This window comes from Calypte anna, chromosome 4 (assembly GCF_003957555.1).
Source record: "Calypte anna isolate BGI_N300 chromosome 4, bCalAnn1_v1.p, whole genome shotgun sequence".
In the NCBI taxonomy this organism is placed as follows: Eukaryota; Metazoa; Chordata; class Aves; order Apodiformes; family Trochilidae; genus Calypte; species Calypte anna.
The window spans coordinates 10,897,567-10,920,862 of NC_044247.1; the positions used below are offsets into that span (position 1 = coordinate 10,897,567).

Here is a 23,296-nt window from a genome sequence, read left to right on the forward strand (position 1 = left end):
CAGTGGCTGGGAGCCATGAAGGGAGTGGGACAGGACAATGTCCCCTCCTGCTCAGCACTGCATGGGTTGTTGAGGCTTGGTGGTCATGCTAGATGTCTGAGACAAGCTGTAGAAGAAACTTCTGCAATAAGTTTAAAACCCTCAGACAGTTTAAGGATGGTTATTAGAAGATCTTTAATCCTGTGTCTTTTGTTTTAATCAATAAAAAATGCATAAACCCTGTTGGTTAATGCAGTCTGGTTTGACAACATCTGTTTCCAGATTTGTGGATGTACTTTCTCCAACTTGAATGCATAATCAGCCTTCTTAAGGAGACAAGTTTAGGAGTTGGCACTCTAAAACTGCTGTGTACACACAGGTGTAAGACAACAGAAAGAGAATAAAAACTCCTACTTCCTTGGAAACTTCAGTTTCAGATGTGAAGTTCTTTTGAAGAAAGAGCATGAGGGAACAGAAATAGAATGGGTAGAGCTGTAGATCTGCGATTATGGCAATTACTGCCATTCAAACAGTAAAAAGGCTAATCTGTATTTTGTTTAAAATGGAGAAGATAGTCTTTTAGATGCTCTGAATTTTTAATCTCTTGCCTTGATGTTTTGTTTTCCTTGCCCTGTCCTTCAACTGCATCAAGAGAGAAATCAAAACTGCGCAGTTCTGCAAAAGTCTTTCTAGTCTGCTCAGCTATGCTGTAAGATGACATAATCCTGACTGTTAATGAATATTGGTCCAGAAATATCATCCTCTCAGTTATTCATGAGGGCGTCTTTGGAAATGAAGGAGCTCTGAATTCTGTCCTGGGGTGTCTGCAATGCATTGCCTTTAACCAAGGCACTGAGTTTGGATTCTTCACAGGGAGGATAACAAGGACTGCAACCTCCTTAAGTCAAAGTGCACCTCAGTTGTACCTTTTGTTTTAAAATTATACCAGATTTAACTTGAAGTTCTCTTCACCTGTGCACCTTCCTCTCTTCTCCTAAAAGGCCAGGAAGAAGAAATTTTTTTATTTCAGTCAAGTTGTTTGGAGTGTGTCTCAGTAAGGTAGTCAGTCTTCAGCAAGAGAAGAAAAATCATCTTCAACCTGAAGATTTCCACAGGACTGAACAGTGAACATACATAGCATGTCATGACCTTGCTGTGAGCAGCACCTCTTCACTACACCCAAGAGCAGTCCATCAGTTAATGCAAAGGGAAGGCAAATCTTACCATAATTTTAGACAAAATACATCTTTTTATTATATGCTATTCTGCACCCAAGTCCCACCCAGGGTTATTGTATGCTGGGGCCCTGCAGGCTGGAAAGGATTTCATATCTGGACAGAAATTGGAAAAGCAGACTTTTTAGTCAAATATGGGGGAATACATTATTAGATGTAGAATGGCTTATTTAGAAGTATCTATGATTACAAATAAGATCTTGAGATATGAATGGATAATCCTTTGAAACAATCAGTTAGGCATTAAGTAGTGTCAGAGTGCAGAGAGCTGAATGCTGGCAGCTTTAGGAATGGGGAACTAAGCAAATCAGCACTATGCTCATTTAGAGAAACCCAGGAGCCAGTGCTGAGTGCACTTCTGACCTTCCCATTCCTCCCAAAATTAAGCAGGGAGGCAATATCAGTGATCAAAGGGTTGGAATAGCCATGTAGGGAGCAACAAAATGGGTTGTGTCTCCTCGGAGTTGAAAGGAGTTGACTTAGAGGGAGTGGAGGAACATGAGGGAGACCTTAAAAAATACTAAAAGTGTGGAGCAGCAGATAGGGACTCATTGGTTCCAGTGTGAGAGTGGGTATCAGATGAAGCCAGCCTTAGGTTGGCTCAGATGGAGATTGGATGTGTTTATAGAGTAACCTAAAGTAAGAAGTGCCTCTACTTTATAGACAGGGAGCTTGCTAGAGAGTACTGCTGAGAAGCATCACTATTTTTACTTTAAGGAACCTTGATCATGTGCAGAAGAAGTATTCCCCTGTGAGATTCCTTGCTTTTTTCTCCATGGTAGAGTTTCTGAGTGGTAGCGATTGAAATTTGTTTTGAAAGCTTTGTTTGCTAAAAATAACCAGTACCTTAGAACATTTCATCACATAGGATCAGAACTCAACTCTTGAGCTGATGATTTCACTGCAGGTTAAATAAACCCAACTTTTTGTTAACAATATGCTGTGCTCAGCTGCAGCCCAAGTGAAACAGTATTACATTTATGTTAAAGCTCCAATTCTTCCATGTAGTTAGCATGTCTTTTATTAATAATCTGAAGACTGTGTAGAGCTTTTGTGCATGTGGCTTGAAGCATTTTCAACTGATGCATAAAAAAACTGATCTGCAAAAGCTGGCTCTAATAAAAAGGACACTCCACTGCAATGCAATTATTCTTACCAATTACAGGCATGAGATTTGCACCACAAATACTGCATGCACAGTGGGTATTATGAAGGGCTGGGCAAAGTGCCAGGAATGTCTATAATAAACTGGGTCATCTCTTACAAGAATGTTGTTATTACACTTGAGAGGTCAGGGGATAAGCAGGGTTTAACCCTGTGCTCAACAGAACTGCTGATTCCATTTGCTCACAAGGATTGCTCCTCATTGGGAGCTGGTAGTCTGCTTGCTGCTGGGGAAGAAGCTGCTCTCTGCTTTCCAAATGATGGGCAACAGGACTGCTAAATGTAAAGGCTTCAGCAAAGAGTTAATAACTGCTGGGGATAAAGCCCAGCCTCAAATCAACAAGAAGAGGATCTGAAGAGAGGAAATGAGAATTGTATTCATAATTGTTGGTACAATGAAGGAAAAATATGGACTCAATTGCTAGCTCGTCTTCAGCTGTGGAAGGCATTGTGCTGAATATGATGCTTTTCAATATTCTGGTATTTTTTTCCTCTGCTGACTGATGCGTAACCACTAACGTTATGAGATTTGTAGGACTGTGGGGTTTTTTCTCTTGTTTCATCAGTTCCTCTGATGATAATAAGCATGACAAGTCTATTAACTAAATTGATGGAAGTGTAGTTACAGATTCAGTGTAGAAATCCTACCCTTTCTTTTCTCAGACAAAAACTTGTAAAAGCAGTATGTCATTTTTGAGCAGCTTAAAATGCAGGAATCAAACTTACATACAGTCTTTGTCAAGGGGATGATCCTGGTATCCAGTGTAGTTTGTGATTTCCATAAGGGATTCCTGAAAAGGGATATGGCACAGTCAGTGACACAGAGGTGGTCAGTCTGGATCTAAACTTTGTCCAAGCTGCAGGGTTATTTCCATCTGGTGAGGGTTAGGGTGGTGCAGTGAGGGAGAGCAGTGTAAGTAGACAAGCTCTGGAAGAACATCAAGCATGTCTGGTTCTGCAGTGGCCTGCTGCCCTCACAGCAACTTTTTGGTGAATCAGAGCCCTTAAATGTCAAGACTCTTTCTTTTGGGGCACTTGTGAAATTTCAGGTCCAGAAAACTGATAGATTCTGTCTTTCATTGCTGCAGAGACCAACTGACTGTGTTACAGTCATCACTTTGCTGCCAAAATGTCCCTTTCCTAAGATGGTACATCTCAGCTTTTCAGAGGCTCAGTTCCTACTGCCTGGCTGTCTTCAGGAGGTTTCTCAGTGCTGATCTTGGTGGAAAAAAATGGCAAAAATTTTGTGTTCCAAAACAGAAAAGTGCAAGTGGGATAAAAAGTACCAATTGAAGAATACACTGATTTTGCTAGGATGGATGGAGCCAGACATCTCCCTGGGGCTGCTCTCCTCAGCCCTGTGGGGGAACCTGACTTTTTGTGCCATTTTCCTTTTACATGCATTTGTTTTTTCCCCTTGATTTTGTTCTTGAGTGAAAAAATCATTTAAGTGAAAAAACTTGTTCTTCAGTTCCTTCTCTGACCTGCACTCGTTATCTGTGTGGTTCATGTGCTGCTGCATGAATGAGCTCTTCAGGAACAGGTGAAAGGATAAAGACCTGGTGTGGCAGTAGCAGCAACAAAACAACAAAAATATTTATTGTCATCTGAAACACCAGGGGTAATTTTTGACAGGGAGGTAAAACATAATTCCTGGGGTTTTTTCCACTGTAAGTGTCTGCAAAAGTTTTATTTGGGAACATATCTACAGGACCATTCCCCTAACTTCAAAGCATCAACTTTGATCTAAGCTGTTGAGACTGACTCTACAACCTTGGCCTGGCAACAAAATCATACAGCAGTTGTGAGGTGCAAACCATTGAATAGTGATTTATCTAATAGTTTTATCAAAACACTTAGAGGAGATGGTCAGAGCGAATAAACATCCAACTAAAACAGAAAAGGTTTTTAAAGTACAGTTTTGAAGGCCAGATGGTTTTGCTAAGTGCTGTTTTCTCCACTTAAAATCCTTGTATTCAGTTAAGAGCCGGGCAGCCTCTGCACCCTTCCTGCTGTACCATCCCTTTGGTAGCTCCATCTCCAGTCAGTTGCTCTCTGCCTTTGTCTGTCATGAGATCCTTGCTGCAGATCCCAAGCTCTTCTGTCAGCGGGTGTTCTTGACCTGTGTTCTTTCAGAAGAAGAAACTTTTTCTTAGGTAACTGGAAAAGCATGTGGCAAGCAGAAACCTGAACTCATTTCACCCCTCTGCTGGGGAGGGGGAATTTGCACAGTCTGTTCCAGGGGGTTTCTTTCAGCTGTGCATATTGAAGACATTTGCAGCTTTATTTTCTTGCTAAGCACAGGGCGCTGTGTGAGCGCTGGGTTGCTGCTGCAGGCTCAGCAGTGCCAACTCTCCAGAACCAACAGCCAGTCTTAGGGATGTTTAAAAAACACCCAGTATACTTCAGAAGGTTGTCTTGAGCATTCAGGAAAGCAGGAGAGTCTGGAGTGACTGTTCCCCTGTTAGATCAGGTGTTGCCATCCTGCTCCTTTCTGTCTTCCCTTTCCTTGGTGCTTGGCTGCCGCTTCGTGACTGCAGAACCAGAATGAGCTCTTCCATCTCTTCCAGACCTCACAATCTACTTTGCCAACAGCTATAAAAGGAGCTATTGCTGCAGTGACTGAGGAGATAACTGAACTTTTGTTCTTTGAAAATGGCTTGCTGGATAGGAAGAGCTCAGGTCAGGCATACCAGCAAAACATACTTCTGCTGAGGGTGAATGGGCACCAGGGACTCAGCTTTGCTCAGCAGGGAGCTCTGGAGGTGAAATTCACTTAGTGCACTTCTCTACCCATCCTGGAGCAGCCTCAAAATGAGGCAGGTGGATTCCTTTTAGATGAAAAAATAGACAGCAGTGTGCCCTCTGGGAGAGCATCTCATGTGCAGGAGTAGAGGAGAGCAGCTCCTGGGCAGCATACCTGGGGTGCTCAGGGATGGCGAGGATGGAAACAGCTTCTTTAATTCTGTACTTCAACACATGAAAAGATAGCCTGGATAAAAATCTGAGCACCTGGTAGCAGTTAGTAATGGAATATACCTGAAAATAACAGTTGTGGTGGGGGTTTTTTTGTTTTTTTTTTTTTTACTGGACCACCTGGGATTCTTTGAGGGAGACAGTGTTCTGGTGCTCCTGTTTTATATTCATATATTAAGGAGATCCAAGTGCTTCTAACATTTTGAGAAACAGTCATTTATTAAAAGAATGAAATGCTGTCTTCTGAAGAGTCACAAGGATTAAAACAGATAACTCCACAAGATTGTTAAATGGCTCTAGTTCTGCAAAAGTTCTTTTTGTTCCATTTTAAAGTTTTTAAATTAACATACCCCAGATTTCAGATATCTAAAAAATGTCATCCAAGATTCAACAGTTGAAATATTGACAGCTTTGGTGTGTGTGGCTCCTTGCTAGTGCAGAATTTACTGTTGCATTCATGTACTTTTAATAGCAGAAGAGATGACAAGCATAGGCTGCTATAAAGAAACTGGAGATTTTAGTTGAAATTCTGGGCTTAAAATTTTTTATAAAGCCTGTGAATTCTACAAACAAATCATCCTGTATGCCCATGACAGTTCAAGAAGTAGTAGGGTGTCTGAGAATTGATTCTCAGTGTTACTCCTTCTCTCAGTAATCCACTATCACCCATTTTGATAAAATACACACAAAGAGTCAGGGAGCTCACAGATGAACAGTGGAACCAATTTAAACTCTGAAGCTTACCAAACAAACATTAAAGTATTCCCTTTAGGAAGTCAGAATCCTTTGAATTATGCATGTATTGTAGTTTGCAGTAAGATAAAAGAATTCTAGGTGGGGGAGGGTGAGAAACTTGAAAAGCCTTAAGGAATAATTTGCATAAATTGGGTGGAGAGAGTAAACAACACAATGGGGAAAAAAGTTATTTTCAGTAAGGTCCTACAGAATAAAATAAAATAAATTTTTAAAATCAGGTGGAGTTGAGACAAAGCTTTAAATACTTTAAACTTGCATTAGCACTGCTATTGCCTTTAAAGCAAATCCCAGGGAATTGTGTACTGCCCTGGAAAAAAAAACCAAAACAAACTTAAAATAATAAAAAAAAATTCTTAAGGGAGAGTTAAAAGAGAAGAAAGCCAAGGAGACAGTGTAACGTGTGTCTCACTGTATACAAGACCTCTGGAAATTAAATGAACAGCATAAGCAGAATTTTTTTTTAATCTAACAGTGTTTTGTTTTGTTTTTTATCTTACAGTTACAGGACCGCACACAGTTTAGTGACCGAGACTTAGCTACCCTAAAGAAATACTGGGACAATGGCATGACCAGCCTGGGCTCAGTCTGCAGAGAGAAAATTGAAGCTGTGGCTGCAGAATTAAATGTTGACTGTGAAATAGTGCGGGTAAGAAATCCAGAGTCTTCCCATTTCTTGTCGCAGAAGCAAAAATAGGGCAGATGAAAGCCTTTAAAAATTTCATGAGGAAGCTTGAAATAGATTTCACGTGTTACATAATGAATGACCAGGGTGGGAAGTGCTCTCTTGCTCTTTCTGCAGTCTATAAATAGAAAAAAGCCCTCAGGTAAGAGCCGTGTTGATCAGCAGCAGAAGTGGCACTTGGAGCCGTTTGACAGTCTCTTTAGACTGGAGTGAGATTTGAAGTAAAAGTGTTACATTGTTTTAGGGATATCCTAAATGACTGCAAAGGGTGATTTAAGTTCTTGTTAGGAAACAAAAGAAGCATTTCATGCAGGGAAAATATTTCTCATTAAGGCTTCCAGGAAAAAATAATTGTAAACATGTGAAAGAAAATGCTCAAAAATAGGAAAAATATACTTTACAAGACTGTCTTCAAGCCAGGTTGGGATGTATTAAAGGGCAAAGGGTACTGCAAAGAATTCTGGGTTAGTTCCCTTTGGTAGGCTGGTAGGTGTTGTTGAGGAAGGATTGTTTTAGGAAGTACAGTTTTGGTGTAGATAACCTGATTCCTGAGAACAATTCCACATCATCTCTTGCAGAGGTTGAGAAGTTTGGTACAGCATCAGCTGTGTGATTAGCACCTAGATCATAACTCTCAAACTGGGGGTCTCATTCATTCAGTCTTTCCATTCTTCAGAAAGTTGTCAGACTGTCTTTGCAGGCAATACAAAAAACCTAGTTAGAGCCTTCCTTTCCCTCATCATGGGAGTGACAGTTGTGACTTGTCTTTTCAGCCTTTCCCCTCTTCTTCCACCTCTTTCTTAAAACTCTGGCATTGCTACAACAGCAGAACTAGGAACTCCTATTTCCAACTCTTATTTGTGGAGGGCTTTCTTGGGTTGCTGTATCAAAACAGTGCCAAAGCTACCCCCAGTATGGAGCCCTAATCTGGTTATTTACTTGCTTGTTTTCCTGAGTGCTTATAAAAAATGAGGTTTTACTTTTGGAGGCTGGAAAGAATTACTCTTTTCCTTGTAGAGAAGAAAACTGCTCCCTATTTTCCAAGTTTTCCTTCTGAAAGGTGGAGCTGTTTCTTCTTACAGCATCTCAAAATGGACATTCATGTTTCACCTCCCCTACTTTGTTCCCTCAAGAACATCCTTGGTGGCACGCAGGGTGACAGTGTGAAGCTTTCTATGAGTCTTTCAAGAGCATCTGCTTGAAATGCTTTTATTTTCAGGACAGTTGTACCAGGCTCTGAGCAACTCCAGAAGGCTCCCTGGCATTACCTGGGTCAGAACATAGACACACAAATGAACAAAAGGATTTTTTCAGAGTAACTGGTGGTGTTGCCAGTGTCTGTCCCTGCTTCTGCCTCTGGTTCCTCTGCATGGTAGACTTGAGAATTGCAGCAAGAATGAGGTGGAGGTTGGTCCTGCACTGTGCTACTGCTTTGTACAGGCTGAATTAATGCCACAGGATGAGTGACATCTTCAGTCCTTCCTCCTTTCTTTCAGGCACACTGTGTGTGTCCCAGCTGTAGGAGAGGTATTTTCCATCCTTTGCCCTAGAGGATATGCCCTAAATTTGTTTAGGGATCTCTACAGGCACAGCATGTTGTGCTTCTCCTTACCTGCCAGCCTGCATTTTCCTCAGAAGCAAACAGGGGTGTCCAGAGATCAGTGTGCACAAGGATTTAGGACCCAGCAATGACATAGTCAGCTTTAGGGCACCAGCAAAGCCCAGCACCTCTGCCCCATGGGCTGAGAGACACTGCTGGGACAAGCTCTACTTGCAACACTTGGTTGCCTCTGTGTTTCAGTGTGCCTTAAATTCCAGTTAGTGTGCAACTATCAATTGTTCCTCCATTTGGGATGTTCATAAAATGGATATTGCATGCATAAAATAGTAATAAGTATCATATATATATAAAAAACCCAAGTAAATATAAATACATAAAATAATACACACAATAAGTATATACATAGTAAAATTTTATATACATGCAAACATTTAACTGTAGAATATTTTTACTAAAAAACCCACAAGTCCAGCTCTGAAATACATGACCTCTGGCCAATACTTCATTAAACTCACAGTATTTCTTTTATTACATTAAAATTATTCCTGATTACATTTATTTGGAGGGGGTTGTGGTTACTTACACATTTTTCTTTATATTTCTCTTGACTAATTTTATTCATTCATACCAAAATAGCATCTGAAAGTGGAACAGTCTTCTTGGCAGTGAGATGTGAAGTATCTGAGAAAGACAAATGACAGCTCTCCAACTCCTCAGAAATATGTGAGGAATAGAAAAAAACTGCATGACAATTTTCAGTACAGACTGTAAAGGTTGTGCTCATAAAAGGTCACAAGCTCCTCCTGGGCACCCACCACAGGCTTAACATCAACACAGACTCAGGAAAAACAACTTGGAATATTCCACCTTTATTTTTTCAGTGTAGTGGGATTGCTCAGGGCTCCAACCTAGGATCTTTCTAGCACGTTGACACCCTAACCTCAATATCTGGAGAGCTGGAATCATGGGTTTTAAGTTGCTCCCTGCCAGTCTGCTTATTTACAAACTGCCTGAGGGCAGACATATGCTGGCTTCTTCTGCCTGGACTCCACTCTTGTTCCCTAACTCTTCCTGGTCATCTGTTCAGTTGAAGCTGGGGATGTTGCTCCTGAGGTCATTGTTGGCTCCTGAAAATTATCTCAGAGAGCCTGATCACATGCACTTCACAGGTGTTTGGAGTTTTTAAGGAGGTGGTGTTGGGGGGATATAGTTAGAATTCTTAAGCTGGTTTCCTACCTAGAAAAACAAGTCTGCTTTTACACCCATCATTTTCCTGCTCCAAAATATTCTCTGGTAAATGCAGCATACAGGAAATGGAAACTTATTGCTTTTGTTTCCCATTTAAATTTAAGACTCTATAAAAATAACTATGTCTTCTATGACATATTCAGTTAGTTGACCAAAAGATTTTCTGCTCTGAAGGGGATATAAAAAGAGAGGTAAGATCTACCTTTCCCAAGTGACTCCATTTTTGCTCAATTTTTTCAGAATAAAGAAGCAGATTTGCAACTTCTAGCACCATTTCTTACCACCATAATAAGATGATGAGAAAATTTAAAGAATGGCAATGCAGTGTTTGGAAAAATGAGAAATAGGTCTGGAAGAGGCCACTTTTTTTTCCCCAAAAAACCCTGTATATAATGTACAAAAATATCTAAGTAGCTTTCTGTTTTATGTTCTTTAAAGAGGAAAATTCATGAGGTGGCAAAATAAGTTTCACCCAACAAAAATGATTTGCTAAAAATACTCTTAAGCATGCTATCTTTCAGCTACTTAAAGAGATTCAGCTTTTAAAATTTTCTTTTTTTCTCAAAGCTATGACAACATAAAGCTATATTTAGTAGTTAGGACTGCTGTTCTTTGTAATTTTTCTGTTTGATAAAATTTTATAAGGAAAGCTTTTTTTATAAACTTTTTCATTCAATCAGAATTGTTGCTAACGAAAGTGTGATAGTGAAGAGGAACAACGTGGGCATTTCTGATTTAAACCAGAGTAGTGTTGTTTAGTATAGCTTTAAGGGAAAAAAATCCTTTAATATTTTAATGTGTTTGGTAAACTCTGTTGCACCACAGACTTATGGAAGGGATGTGCCCTTTGCCAAGCCTTGATCATAAGTTTTTGAAAAGAAGGAGCTGCCTGTGCTTTCTGGAGCACAAACCTATCTGTAGATGGGTTTGATTTTTAGCAATTTAGAAGTTCCAGCCCTGAGCATGCTTCAGAACTTGGTAATGACCGTGCTGTGTGTGCATCATGTCAGCTTCCATGGCCAAACTCCACCATAACCCATCCTGGGCCAGTGTGTGGTGAGGTTCTGGAACATGAGGCTGCTCAGTGCTGCTCCTGCTGGGTTTTAGGTGTTGTGGAAGGGGGAGGAGAGCCAGGTCAGGAAGACTGGAAGTTTGGAGTTGGCAGAGAAAATGATTCCTTGCTCTGAGAAAAAATTTGGGACACCAGTGGTGAGCTGACTGGGGTGGAACAAAGTGTCTGGGTACAAGAGCTCTTAAGTAGGATTGAAATTGAATGAGAAGTTAAAAGCCTGAGGAATGCAAAGGAAAGGAGAGAGCTAAGAGGTGAGGAATTGCAGACAGTTCTTATTATATCAGGTTAAACTCTACTTTTATGTTTTTAAGTATACTTACTGTAGACTTTATCAGAGAACTCAATCAATGGTGATAGAGATCATCTTGGAGAATTTGGGAGATGTTTATTTTTTGAGACTATTACTTTTATTGATGTAAAATGAACTTACAGCATCTGATCATGAATGGGTTTCCACCACTGCTTGCAGGACATTTACTACAAACAATGTTTCTTAGAGATTTGCGCACCAGCCAAACAGGACTGAGGGACAGTATTGCTCTGAACTTCATTCTGCCAAGTTAGGTTCTGTCATCAAAGTGCAGTCATGTAGAGCTACCACCTTGGGCAATTTCTTCTGTGCTGTATGAAACCCTAGACCAGGTGGGCCATTTGGGTTATTGTGAGCTTTAGTCCCCTTGTGGATGTTGCAGAGTGGGAGAACCTGGATCCAAGATCCTCTGTTCAATTGGTTGAATAATTTAGGTGGAGAGAGACCTTCCAAGATCACCTTTATTTAGAGCAGGGTTGACTTTGGAGTTAGGTTGGGTTTCTCAGGGTGTTGTCCATTAAAATATTGAGTACCTCCAAGGCTGGAGATGCCAAGATTCTTATGGACAAGCTGTTCAAGTTTTCAAGATTGGTTTTTTTTTTTAGCTTTTTCTTAGTTCTAGTCAGAGCTTCCTTTGCTGTGTCTTGTGACTTCTGCTTCTTTTCCTTTTGCTGTGCACCTTCCCTTTTCCCTTGTGCTGAAGGACTCAACCTGGACACAGGGTTCCAGGAAATCCTCCTGAGGGTCAGATACAGGGGGGAGATAACCACCTCCCTTGAACTGCTGGCTAAACTCTTGTTCCTGTCATAGAGATGTGCTAATTTCACTTGGTTGTGGGCCTGTTGCTTTTATTATAGTTTCTGATTTCATTCATGTTTATTTCTCTTACAAGACTTGGATTGGGAATCGAAGACGGAAATATCGTTTAATGGGGATTGAGGTCCCACCCCCTAGAGGAGGTCCTGCTGATTTCTCTGATCAATCTGAATTTGTTTCTAAATCAGCACTTAATCCAGGAGAGGAAACTGCTACTGAAGTGGGGGATGATAATGATAGGAATGATGAAGTATCAATCTGCTTATCTGAAGGAAGCTCACAAGGTATTTGAAAATGCAGTTACTACTGTGCATATATTTTTAACTCTGTGCAGTGTGCATGCTTTGGATTCTCTGTTGTAGACATTCAAAAATGTCTGAAAGAGTGTCTGACAGTCACAAGGTATCTAACTTGGCCATACTGAAGGTACTGTTTGGTCTCTTTCTTCTACTTCTCTCCATATGAATATTTTTGGGGCTGTCAAAAATCTTGCAGAAACCTTTGCTCTCAAAATCTCTGTTTCTGCCAGATCCATCCAGAGTTAAATGACAAGTTCACAATTTGCTGATGCAACTGAGAAATGGCCAAGACAGAGAGTAGAAATCCATCTCCCTTCCCTAGGAAGCCAGCTTTTAAAAACTACTCTCTGATAACTGGGCAGCTCCCCCCCGCCAGCTTGGATATCCCTTCCTGTCAGCCTGAATCACACCATCAGGTCTCATCTAAACAAAAACTAAAGGGTGTGAACTGCCCAGAGCTGTGTAGGGAGAGGTTTCCTGATACCAAACTCATGCTGATGGTTCAGAAGATGGATTAGCTCAGACTGGGGCTTGAACTGAAAGAGCTTCCCAGGAGCTGCTGCCATGAGGCTGCCTGGATGTGATCTCTGACAAGCAAATACAAGTTCACAGAAAAGATCAAAGCTGGTGGCAAGGGACCACTCAGAGCCTCAGAAGTCCACATCCAGGGGGTCTGTGTGCTGTCAGGAAATGGCATGGTCCTGAGTGGGAAGTGTCACAAACTTAATTCACTTTGACTCCACCTCCCAGAGCCCCCTAACCACATTCAGACCCTCTCTCCCTCTCTTGGGGCCCAGAGCTGATGAACCTTCCCTGCCTTCACAAGCTCCACTAATTGCTCCCAGTGCTTCTGATTAGGAGAGATCAATAGAGCCTTTGCTCTCCAAGCTCAAGGAAGGTCTGATCCAGTGCATGCTATTGCAGCTTGACATGCCAGGCTTGATCTTGTCATTTTGTTTGGGAGATTTAAAGGGAAGAAGTAGAAAAAATGGAGGATTGCTGGGAGTGAATTTGTGATACCTTTGTCACATTCTACTGTAAGGAGAATGAGATGATAAAGAAATGGGTCAAGTGATTGAAAGGCAAGGGAGATGCAGACACTGAGACTCTTTGATTTGCCTGAGGTGGGGAAGGAACAGATTGAGTCAGATGTGTTTGGAAGAAAATGGTGACAGGGAAGGGTCTGAATTCTCTGTGGCTCAGAGTGAGGAATAACACTGCAGTTCTTGAAGGAGGCTTTCATAAAACAGGGTGAGGCTGAAAGGCTGTGAGCAGAATATCAGGGTCAAAGCTTAAGGAAGTGCAAGAAAACTGTAAGATTTCCACACCATCCAGGAATCCCACTTTCATTCCTCTAACACAAGAATTTCTTCTATTCAATTCTCCTGTGCCAAGGAGTAGGTACCAGGCAGCTCAGCTTATTGTGAGCTTTCTGGAAAAGATTTCCACCAATAATCATGTGTCCTGTTCAGTCACACATGTGTGATTGTTTTCAAGTTGGAGAACTAGAATGTTTGGTCCCAATTTATGAAAAAAACCAAGAATGCAGCAACAACAAAAAACCCCTACACTCAAACACAGGAGAAAGATATTTTTAGTCACCTTATTAGAGTGAAAGTGTCAATGCCTCTTGCTCTTTAAATGTAGTGTGTAAATATGTATTAAAAAAAAGCTGCACTCTGGTGTAAAACCAGGCATGAAAGTTCTCATGATGCCTTACCTCTTACAAACATATGTTAACTGAATCCATACTTTGTGGAAGTGCAGACAGCTCTGTGGAGGCCATTGGAGCTGTGCCAGCTCATGTCAGCTCAGGATGAATATTTAAAGAGCTGAAAGTGCTGTAGGGAGCTGCTTCCTTCAACTGTTGAATGCAGGTGGGGGCTCTCAGGGTTAGGGAGCCAGGGCTGGTGCTTCAGGGACTGTTAGAGTCCCTGAGGCACATCTCCAGTCACCTTCAGTCCTCCAGTCTGGTGATGGGGTTGGGTACTGCTCCCTGCTTTACTGTCCTCCCATTTGCTTTAGCAGAAATTTTCTGCTAAAAAGCTGCTAGCAGAAATTTTCCTCTCAAGTTGTGGCTGGTGGTGGATTACACTTATTTGAACCAACTTCAGGTAAAATCTGCTCAGTTTAGAGGTATTTTACTTATTGAAAACAATAACTCTCTCTGGTCTGGCCTAAATATTACCCTCTCTTTGCAAGTGTTGTAACCTCCAGTTAAATCCTGTTGCCCCTGGGTTAGCATGGAATTGATAGACCCTGCATCAGTGTCAGCTCTCTCTTGCAGTGTCCCACTGCTGCCCTGTGCCTCCTTTACTCTTGGGGTGTGGGAGTGGGACTGGGGGACACTTCTCATGCAAGCTCTGCCCTCTGCAGAACTGATTTTACCTGCACTAGGAAGGAGTGGAGTGTATTTCCAGTTAGTAAACAATTAATCACATAATTTAAGATTTTTTCCTAGGTATCTTGCCTCTGTGTTGTGTTTTATTTCCTGATTTGCTGTTTCTCTCAACCATTTTCTTCTTAATGGCCTATTAAGGTGGAGAGTTAAAGTCAAGGTCAGAAAAATAATAGTGGGTTTGCCTTGTTTTTTCTTGTTGGCCACAGTCAGGGCTGATAGAATCATCTGGAGTTCATGGTAGAGCTTTAAGGATAAGATTTACAGTTTCAACTTTCCTTCTACAGAAGGGAGCAGGTTAAGTTCATGAGGGATAAACACTTGCCATACAAGAGTGGAAAAATCTGCTTGGTCAGTTCTTGGTTTAAAACTAAGCAGTGTCTGCAAGAAGGAGGTGGGATTCTGATACGATCCCTATCCTGACAGGGCATGCAGAATTTTTTATGTAGTGATTTATTTTAATATTTTTTAAAAAGTTCTGTACCCCTCTGATGTGAAACTTTTTGTCACTTCTGGATATTTCAACCTGAACATAAAAAAAGGAAGGTTTTGGTTCATTGGAAGAGTGGAACTGGTAGTTTTCCTGTCATTTCAGGTAGCTTTTGGCATGACTTTGCCCTGAAACACTTGTGATATGATGTTTAATAAGTTATAGAGTATTTTTATGAATAGACATTGGTAGTATGCCTTTGTTTTTGTATTTAGTAGATGTGGCACATTTAGTGGTAAAAACTGTTCCTTCGGCATAAAATTTGAATGAATTCTGAAAAACTAATTTATTTCTGCAGAAGAGGCAAATGAAGCTCTTCAAAATGAAGAAATTGGTCACAAAGATGATGACCAGAACCCAGTATCTGCTGATAATGTGGTATGTATGCCTTCCTTTTCCACAAACATGACCTCCCTAATTGCTACTGTTGAGGTTATTTCCAACACCAGGGTTTTTTCACTAGCTGAAAGCTTCCTTCCTTGTTGGTTGAGCACTAAAAGAAGCTGTGCTAAAAGTACTAAAACAGCAGAGCTGTGTACACTCAGGAGGAATTTAATTATGCACCTTCTTTATTATAACAACCAGGTGTTCTTTTCTTCTAGAGAGCAGAGCACAATGCTTGGGTAGTGCTCCAAAAGTAGAGAGTGCAGTAAAACAGAATGAATAAAAAAAACCCAAACAAACAGAATAGTAATTAAAAGTGGTCTTCTGTAGGATTAAGAAAGTTAAATCTCTCTAGAGTTATGGCTCACCTGGAACATGTGAGCTCAGAGGCTGGGGATTTGCTTTTCATTCCTACACCCTTGACAGGGCATTATTTGGATGTTTCTGATTTCTCACTTGCATTCACACTGAGAACAAACACAGTTGTTCTTGCTGGTTTTAATTGACTGCAGTCAGACATGAAAGCAAAGCTAGAGGGAAATAATACAATATATCCCCTTTGTTTAGCCTGCCTTCTCTCAAATTAGAAGAAAGGAGAGGAGGAAGAGGAGAGAAGACCCCAAGTGGTAGGGTAATTTTTATCTTAAAAGTTATCTGCAGAATGAACAGGGGATGCTTCCAGTTCCCAGCTCCACTTATGCTGCAGTGAGATGTTAAACAACAAGAGTTCAAAATGGGAGGAGAACATTTGTGTTACACTCATCAAACACAACCTCAAGTGGGAAAGCAAACAGCAAATTCCCTTTTCCTACATAACTAAAGGACAGAACATCTTCTTTCTTTTGTTATTATACCATCATCTGTGGCATAAACTGCAAACCAAGAGCTGTGTTGTCTGTGGTTGCCTGAACAGAAGCAGCTCCCGTTTTCTTCTCTGTTTACCTTAGTGGCCTGCTCTGACCTGAGGTATAATCACCCTGAGTTGCAGGCTGATGAGTTTACCATGGAGATACAGGTTGTAAAATGACAAAGGGAAAAGGTTTGCAGAGGTGATGTCTGAGATACTCAGTTCTCCAGTCTGCCTGACCTCCAGCATGATATCATTTGATAAAATTAGGAGGGGAGGAGGAAACAGTAGGTTTTTTTACACTCTTCTGAAAACACTGTAACAAAATCTTTTAAATATATGCAGTAAAAATTGGACTACCATACACTGGACTTGCATATTTGAAATTCTAATCTCTTTTCCTGCTATCTTAAAATGCATAATTACGAGAAAGATCGTGTGACTGTTTGGCATTTATTTAGAGACTCTTTTCTCAAGCTGAGTCTAAAACCAAAAATATTTGACTCACAGTGTTACTCAGGGTTTGATCTTTGTGGCATTAAGCCTCTGAAATGTTATCACTTCAGTTGGGTTGTCAGGCATTGAAGCACAGAAAATGTGGTTTATGCTCCCTACCTTCAACACATACTTGTGAGCTTGGTGGGTCCTACAAGTGAGAGACTGTGAACCCCTCTTGAAAGATTTCTCCATGGTGATTACAAGGAAATTTCTGATGTCTGGGCTGCAGGCGGACAAAATACATGCACACATGCTGCAGAAAAGAAACTTCTGAAGTAATAATACCTCAAAAACTACCCATTAAAGTGGGCAGTGTCAGCAGGGGCTCTCGCCTGCATTTTATCAAACATTATACTAGAAAACATAGTTGAGTTGCTTTAGCTCATCACATAGTCTCATAAATGTATACAGAAGAATGAAATAGTGAAAAAAGCCAAGCCTCCCTTCTTACAGTGGCACTGCTTCCCTCTCAAAGATACAGTGCAATTTCTGGTTTCATCTGTGCAGTTATCCTCAGGAGTTCTTGGTAAAAAATGCCATTCTTATCACTGTCTAATCCAAATTCATTTCATCTGTTTGAGAACTAGCTTAGATAAGAATGAAATTAAAATCTCGTAGGGGTACTAAAAATGTATAAAGTTTCTGTTGTCTCCTCTTGAAATAATGTTTCAACAGAATTTTCTTACATGGGGTTTTCTCTTGGGAAGAAAACCAGAACATGTGAATGGTAAATAATGCAAAAGTCAAGCTTTTAAAACTTGAGCTATGACTGGGATGTGTTTGGAAGTTCCAACCAGCACTGAGGATGGCCTTAGCACTGTCCTTCAGATACCTTTAGAAAACCCCATTGAAGAAGGTCTCAAGAATTTGTATGAATTAAATTAAAATGTCCATGTCTATGCACTTGGAACTGGCCTTTGTGTCAACATCCTCTGCTGCTGAGGGCATTTAACTTGCACTATGGCCAAGAAGGTCAAAGGAGACCTCTTCAGTTTTTTTTTTAGGCAAGAACTAGGTCAGTTAGGACATGCCTGTCACTTGCCATGATGTTTGTTTTGCTTCAGAGGAGTAAACTCCCCAAAACCTTCTCCCTGCAGGAGGTTTTCAGTCAAAGGTTTACAGACTCCAACTTGCAGGCTGCAGTGAGACATGGGATGCAACTTAATGCCAAAAGCCTGGTGACACAGAGCTCCTCTTTTGGACACAGCCTGAGTCACCATGGCAGCAGCTCTCAGCTCTGTTCCCATTGGGATTCTCCTGGAGCCTGTGGCTGAGGTGCATGATTGCCACCTAACGGGAGCTCCAGAGTGCAGGATTTCTCCTGAGCAAGCAGAAGGTCCTGACACCTTCATGCTTTGGGGGCAGTTTGAAATAGGGGTTGCTGATGGTTTGGCAAATCTGTGCATTCAGGTGGTTGGAATGAACTGTTCCCTTCTGTTTCAGAAAATAGAAATTATAGATGATGAAGAAAGTGATATGATAAGTAATTCTGAAGTGGATCAGATGAGTTCTCTTTTGGATTATAAGGTGAGTAATTGGGATGTCACACAGGACAGTCCTTCACAGGCAGCTCAGATGGGTGCATCTGTGAGGAGTTCAGTGAAGGCATGTAGGAGCCTGAGACTCCTCTGAGTTTACCAGGAAATGGTTCCCACACATCATCCCCTCAGTGCCATCTCCTCCTTGCCTTTTAGCCCAGAGGCAGACAGGAAAAATCTCATTTCTGCAGAGCAGTCACATCACTCCAGCTGGACCTGCTCCCACCTCATGTTCCACAGCCTCTGAACCAAAACTCTTATTTTGGTGTCAGAATTATTCTTGGGAGTGTTAGGGCACACGTATGATGCTCTGGAAAGGGACATAACAGCTGGAGTCCTCTAAAACGGGGGGGGATCTGAGCAGAAACCATTGAAGTGCACAACATGTCTGAAAGCAATAGTTGTGGGAGGGAGGAAAAGCAGTTGGATACCTGACAGCTGCTGCCTTCTGCCAAATGGTAAAGGTTACTTGTGTGCTGCTGCTCTCCTAAGGGCTGCCACAGTTCCAGGTTGTATGTTGAGCATGGTTTTATCTATGTAGCTGCTTATTCTTTTCCTTAGGAAACAGGTGTGTTTTACTAGTGATAATTACCAAAATAATAAATAGATCATCTTTTCAGACCAAAAAAGATCACTCACTCAAGCAGTGTTTTCCTGGTAAGGGCAGTGAAGAATGAATATGGAGAGGGAATGACCTTTTCTTAATGTCACCTGTCACCACAGTGAAAGGCTTATTGTGACAGCATGCCCTACAGAATCCTGTTTGTGGGCTTGTTGTTTGACATTAGTGATTAGTCTTTGTGCCTGTGTGTTTCCTGCATAAATCTGAATTCCTCCCTTGGCTGGGCAGAATCTACTGCTAAATAGGCAGCTTCTAGGTTTCCAGCTGAAAGAAATGCAGCCAGCTCATTTTCGTACAAAAGCCTCAAAAGTGCAGACTGAGAATTTCTTTTTCTCAGAGCTGTTATAACCTGAAAAAGGATGGTGAGCAGTGCTTTGGCTGAAGAAATATGAATTTTCTGGGGAAAAAAAAAATCAGAAAAAAGGTTTCCTACAAAAATGTCCAGTTCATCTTTACTCTTACCTTTCTCTATCACCTGAAGTCGAATTACAGCCAATCGAGCAAATACAAGCCTGAAAAGCAGAGCATAGTTCTGTGTTATAATTTTAAGAAAATGTCACTACTAAACCAAAATGCCAGGTTCTGAGCTCACTTATGACATTTGCTTCTATAAGCATTTGCTGCCACCAAAACCAGCCAGCAAGGAACATTCTGGATGCCAAGTTGCCAACCTCATCAGTCATATGGTTGCCTAAGCAGGACACATTTGGTGCTGCTGTGCAGACACCTTTTGCCCAAACACAGCAGTGACTTTGATCTTGAAAAGCAAACTGTTTATTTAGGTTATGTGATCTTTGCAAAAGTAGAAAATTAATTTCAGCTCTACCTTGATCAACAGATTTAGTATTTCGATCTGGCATATTAATCAGTTGGTAACTTTAAAGGAGAAGAGGGGTTTGGAATAAACTGAAGTACTTAGCAAATATGAATTTTTAATTAAGAACTTTGTTGTTTTTCTATTAAGCAGTTTGCAAGTACAGTAAGATGGATTTATGCAAAGGTTGGAAAGGTTGCCTTTTTAGCCACAGCATGCACACTGATATTTCTCCATTTTAAAAACACATTTTAAAAACACATTCCTATTTATTCTGCAACCTGAGAGATCTTGGGGAGGTCTGTGAGCTGTCAAACCCAGCTGCATTAGAGGATGCTCTATTTTAATCTGCCACAGCTTTGCAGAATTTTCAAGTTGTTTTCCCTGGTCTTTGTGTCAAGTCCTCTGCTGTAATAATGGAATTTAGTTGCTCTCTCTTCTCACAGCCAACCTGCCTTTCAAGAGAGCTCCTTCTAGGGAGGCTTTGTTTTTCTTTATTTTAAAATGCAATTAAATGTCATTCTTATAAAATAAAAAGCAGTGCTTCCTGCAAAGGTTCATGTGAACTTTGGCCCAAGTCATTAATGCTTTCAGGACAGCAGTAATTCTGCAGGCAGTGTTTCTGTTACATGTGTCTTGCTGAGGATAAGGAGAAATTAATCAGCACCCATGGGTGCAGGGGTAGGGTGGCCTCAAACCCCTCTGTATGCAAAGTCTGCTTGGGTAGTGCTGTAATTCTGCAAGTGTAGAACTTCTGCCTTTGTTTCATTCTGCTTTTGGCAGGAATCATAATAAGTTTTAACACAAGTGTGCTTAGGTGTCATCAGAGTGATGCAGTCCTCTTTATTGTTTGCAGAACTTTGTCATTTTTTTCACCCACAGAATGAAGAAGTCAGGTTCATTGAGAATGAGCTGGAGAATCACAAACAGAAGTATTTTGAACTGCAGACATTTACTCGGAGTTTGATACTTGCTATTAAGTCAGATGATAAAGAACAGCAGCAGGTAAATCTTGGAGCAGGTTTTATTGCTAGAAGGTGTTTGTCACTTTGTGGTCTGTCACTCCTGTGGTTTTATTCTGTAGTGCCCAGAGGCTCAAATGATGACAGGGACTTTGTTGTGCTCAGCATCTTATAAGATAAAGAAGAGCTGAACTTTGAGCAAAAGAAAGGTCTTGTAATCTACACAAGCAATGACACAGACAGAGAAGTGTGACTGTTACAAAGGGACATCCAGAGCAGGAGTGTACACCAGGGGACTGGGATTTGTCTGGAGATGTGAGATCTGGGGAAGAAAGCCAGACTTGTGCACTTTCACTGCACCACAGTTGATACCTAAGTGCTTCTTGTAATGCTGGCTTGGGTCGTGCCTTGTAGGAGTAATGTTCTGTGCTTTATTTAGGGAGGGATTTTGTTGCTTTCCTTTTTCATTTTTTTCCTTTTGCTTTTACAATCTGCAGTTTTTCAGGTGTAAAAATAGAAACTCTAACTTGCAAGGAAGAAATATACAACACTTTTACTTCCAAAATAAACATGATTTATGGTTGTTTATTTTTTTTAAACCACATAAACTGAGTGTACAGAGATGTAAGCTTGAACTCTTTGGGAAGAGAAATAAATCACTGGAACAGTAATGATCTAGGATGCAGCTTCAAGTTCTGTTGCCTTCATGATCAAAGTAGAGCTTGGTTATATATATGTTTTAAAGCTTTTGCATGTTAAAAATATATTAATTCAATTAATATAAATAATTTGGCTTGGGGCAGCTTGAGGGGAAAAAAAAAGTTTTAATCTGTTTCCACAATACTTAGGAAACTCCTGGGGTGGTTGTTACAAGGTTCATCAGCTTACAACACTGGTTTTCCTTTCAGTGTCTGGCAGTGCTGAGTTCTTTTTTTATTTTACCCATCCAGCATCATGACTGACTGGAAAGCTCAGCCAAGTTTGTTCACTCCATGTTTATCAGACATTTAATGCTGACATGGAGCACACTCCTCATTCTGAATTGTAATACTTTTCCTTGCAGGCACTGCTCTCAGACTTACCTCCAGACCTAGAAGAAATGGATTTCAATCACACATCCCCAGAGCCTGATGATACCTCATTCAGCTTGTCCTCTTTATCAGAGAAAAATGCCTCAGACAGTTTGTGATTTCTTTCTTTTTTGTTTTTTTTTTTAATTGACAAAAAAGCAACCCCACAGAACTCTTAGGTTTCAAGAGAAAGGCATTTTGCTCTCCAGTGTCCTTCAGCCCAAAAAAGAAAGCCCAAGGTGACACAGACCTTCCTGAGGAATGTCTACCATGGGTCATGGCTACGCCTTGCAGTGTCAAGAGATTTCCAAATGTTGTTTTTCAGAAACAAAAGAACTGTGTGAGGAAAGGGTTTCACTTTCAGCTGCTGGGCCCTGGGTAGGATAACTTCTGACTTTCCAGAATCACTCTTGCTCTGTAGCCAAGTCTTTGTGCAGGGATCTGAGAATGAAAAATAAATGTCCTGTCACGCAGACAGCTTCAGAGTTGCTTGCTCACCAGTCTGGTTTATTAGGTTTTTTCCCCCAATTTTACTCAGGTAGGTGGACTAGAAATTGGGGATTCAAATACAGTAATGGGCTTTTCATGAATTGTGCTCGAACCCATTTGGAAATCTGAAATTAAAGTCATTTTTATGACATGACTTCAGATTGTCAAATCTTCACTTTCTGACCAAAATTGCTGAAAAAACCCTAAAAAAGTTAACTGAAAAAAATGATCATCAGTAAATTAATAATGTAAAGAAGCAGTCATTTTGTTGTAACAAATTAGATGGATATGGGAAAACTGATAGCTGCAGAACATGGCTTTCTGCTCTTCTCACAGTAGCAATGGGATTAGATGTTTACACTTCTATTTTGGGGTTTATGAATGTAGTTACAGTTTTTATTTGTCAGACCCTGAGTGCTGAGGTTCTGTTTATTGTTTTAAGAATTAGTTATATATTTTTCCACAAACTTTGCTCCACTTTGTCAAGACCCTGTCATAAATCCCCAGCTGTCATTGCATCCTGGAGGGTATTTCAGAGTTTGGAATTGAGTTTTGCAGACCCGAGTGTGACCTGGCTTTGAAGTAGCCCTGTCTGACAAATCTTTTGGCAACCACCAGCTGCCATTTCTAAACTGTGAGCTTGATTGCAGTGGCTGAAATGATTTTTTTTTCCCCAGCTGCTGTTGACATTGAATCCTTTTACTCAACTGATTAAATGGATGTGCCAGACATGTTCAGACGAATTTAGTAGTGCATGTAGGTGCATACCCATGATACTGATGCTCTGTAACTTCTAATCTAAGTATTCCTCAGCAAGCATTTTTGAAAGAGAGAACTTCCCAAGTCTGGTAAAAATCCTGATCTTTCCAGTTTATGCCAAATAATCATTTGCTCTGGTGAATCCTTATTCATGCTGCACAGTGAGTAATTCCCTTCATTTCAGTTGGAGGTCGAAGTGTAGCTCAGAAAATCCAGAGTGCTGGGGAAATAATGCCTTTGTTGTTGGTTTTTTCCTTGATACTGAGGTGAAGTCATGATTTTAAGTTTTTCCCAGTCTGGTCCTTTCCTTTTTAATCACTTCTACAG

General features: G+C 40.8%; 1 protein-coding gene across 2 annotated transcripts in view; it reads left to right on the forward strand.

Annotated features, from left to right (window-relative positions):
* The window catches only part of HDX (highly divergent homeobox), a 41,350-nt gene extending 18,988 nt beyond the window's left edge, over positions 1–22,362 (forward strand). For both annotated transcript variants that reach the window (XM_030449012.1, XM_030449013.1), the window contains 6 exons: positions 6,610–6,756; positions 11,876–12,083; positions 15,285–15,364; positions 18,159–18,242; positions 20,572–20,694; positions 21,715–22,362. In XM_030449012.1, the coding sequence (XP_030304872.1) occupies positions 6,610–6,756; positions 11,876–12,083; positions 15,285–15,364; positions 18,159–18,242; positions 20,572–20,694; positions 21,715–21,840 (768 nt within the window). In that variant the 3' untranslated portion in view covers positions 21,841–22,362. The remainder of the gene's footprint in view (positions 1–6,609; positions 6,757–11,875; positions 12,084–15,284; positions 15,365–18,158; positions 18,243–20,571; positions 20,695–21,714) is intronic.
* Positions 22,363–23,296: the final 934 nt, after the last annotated feature.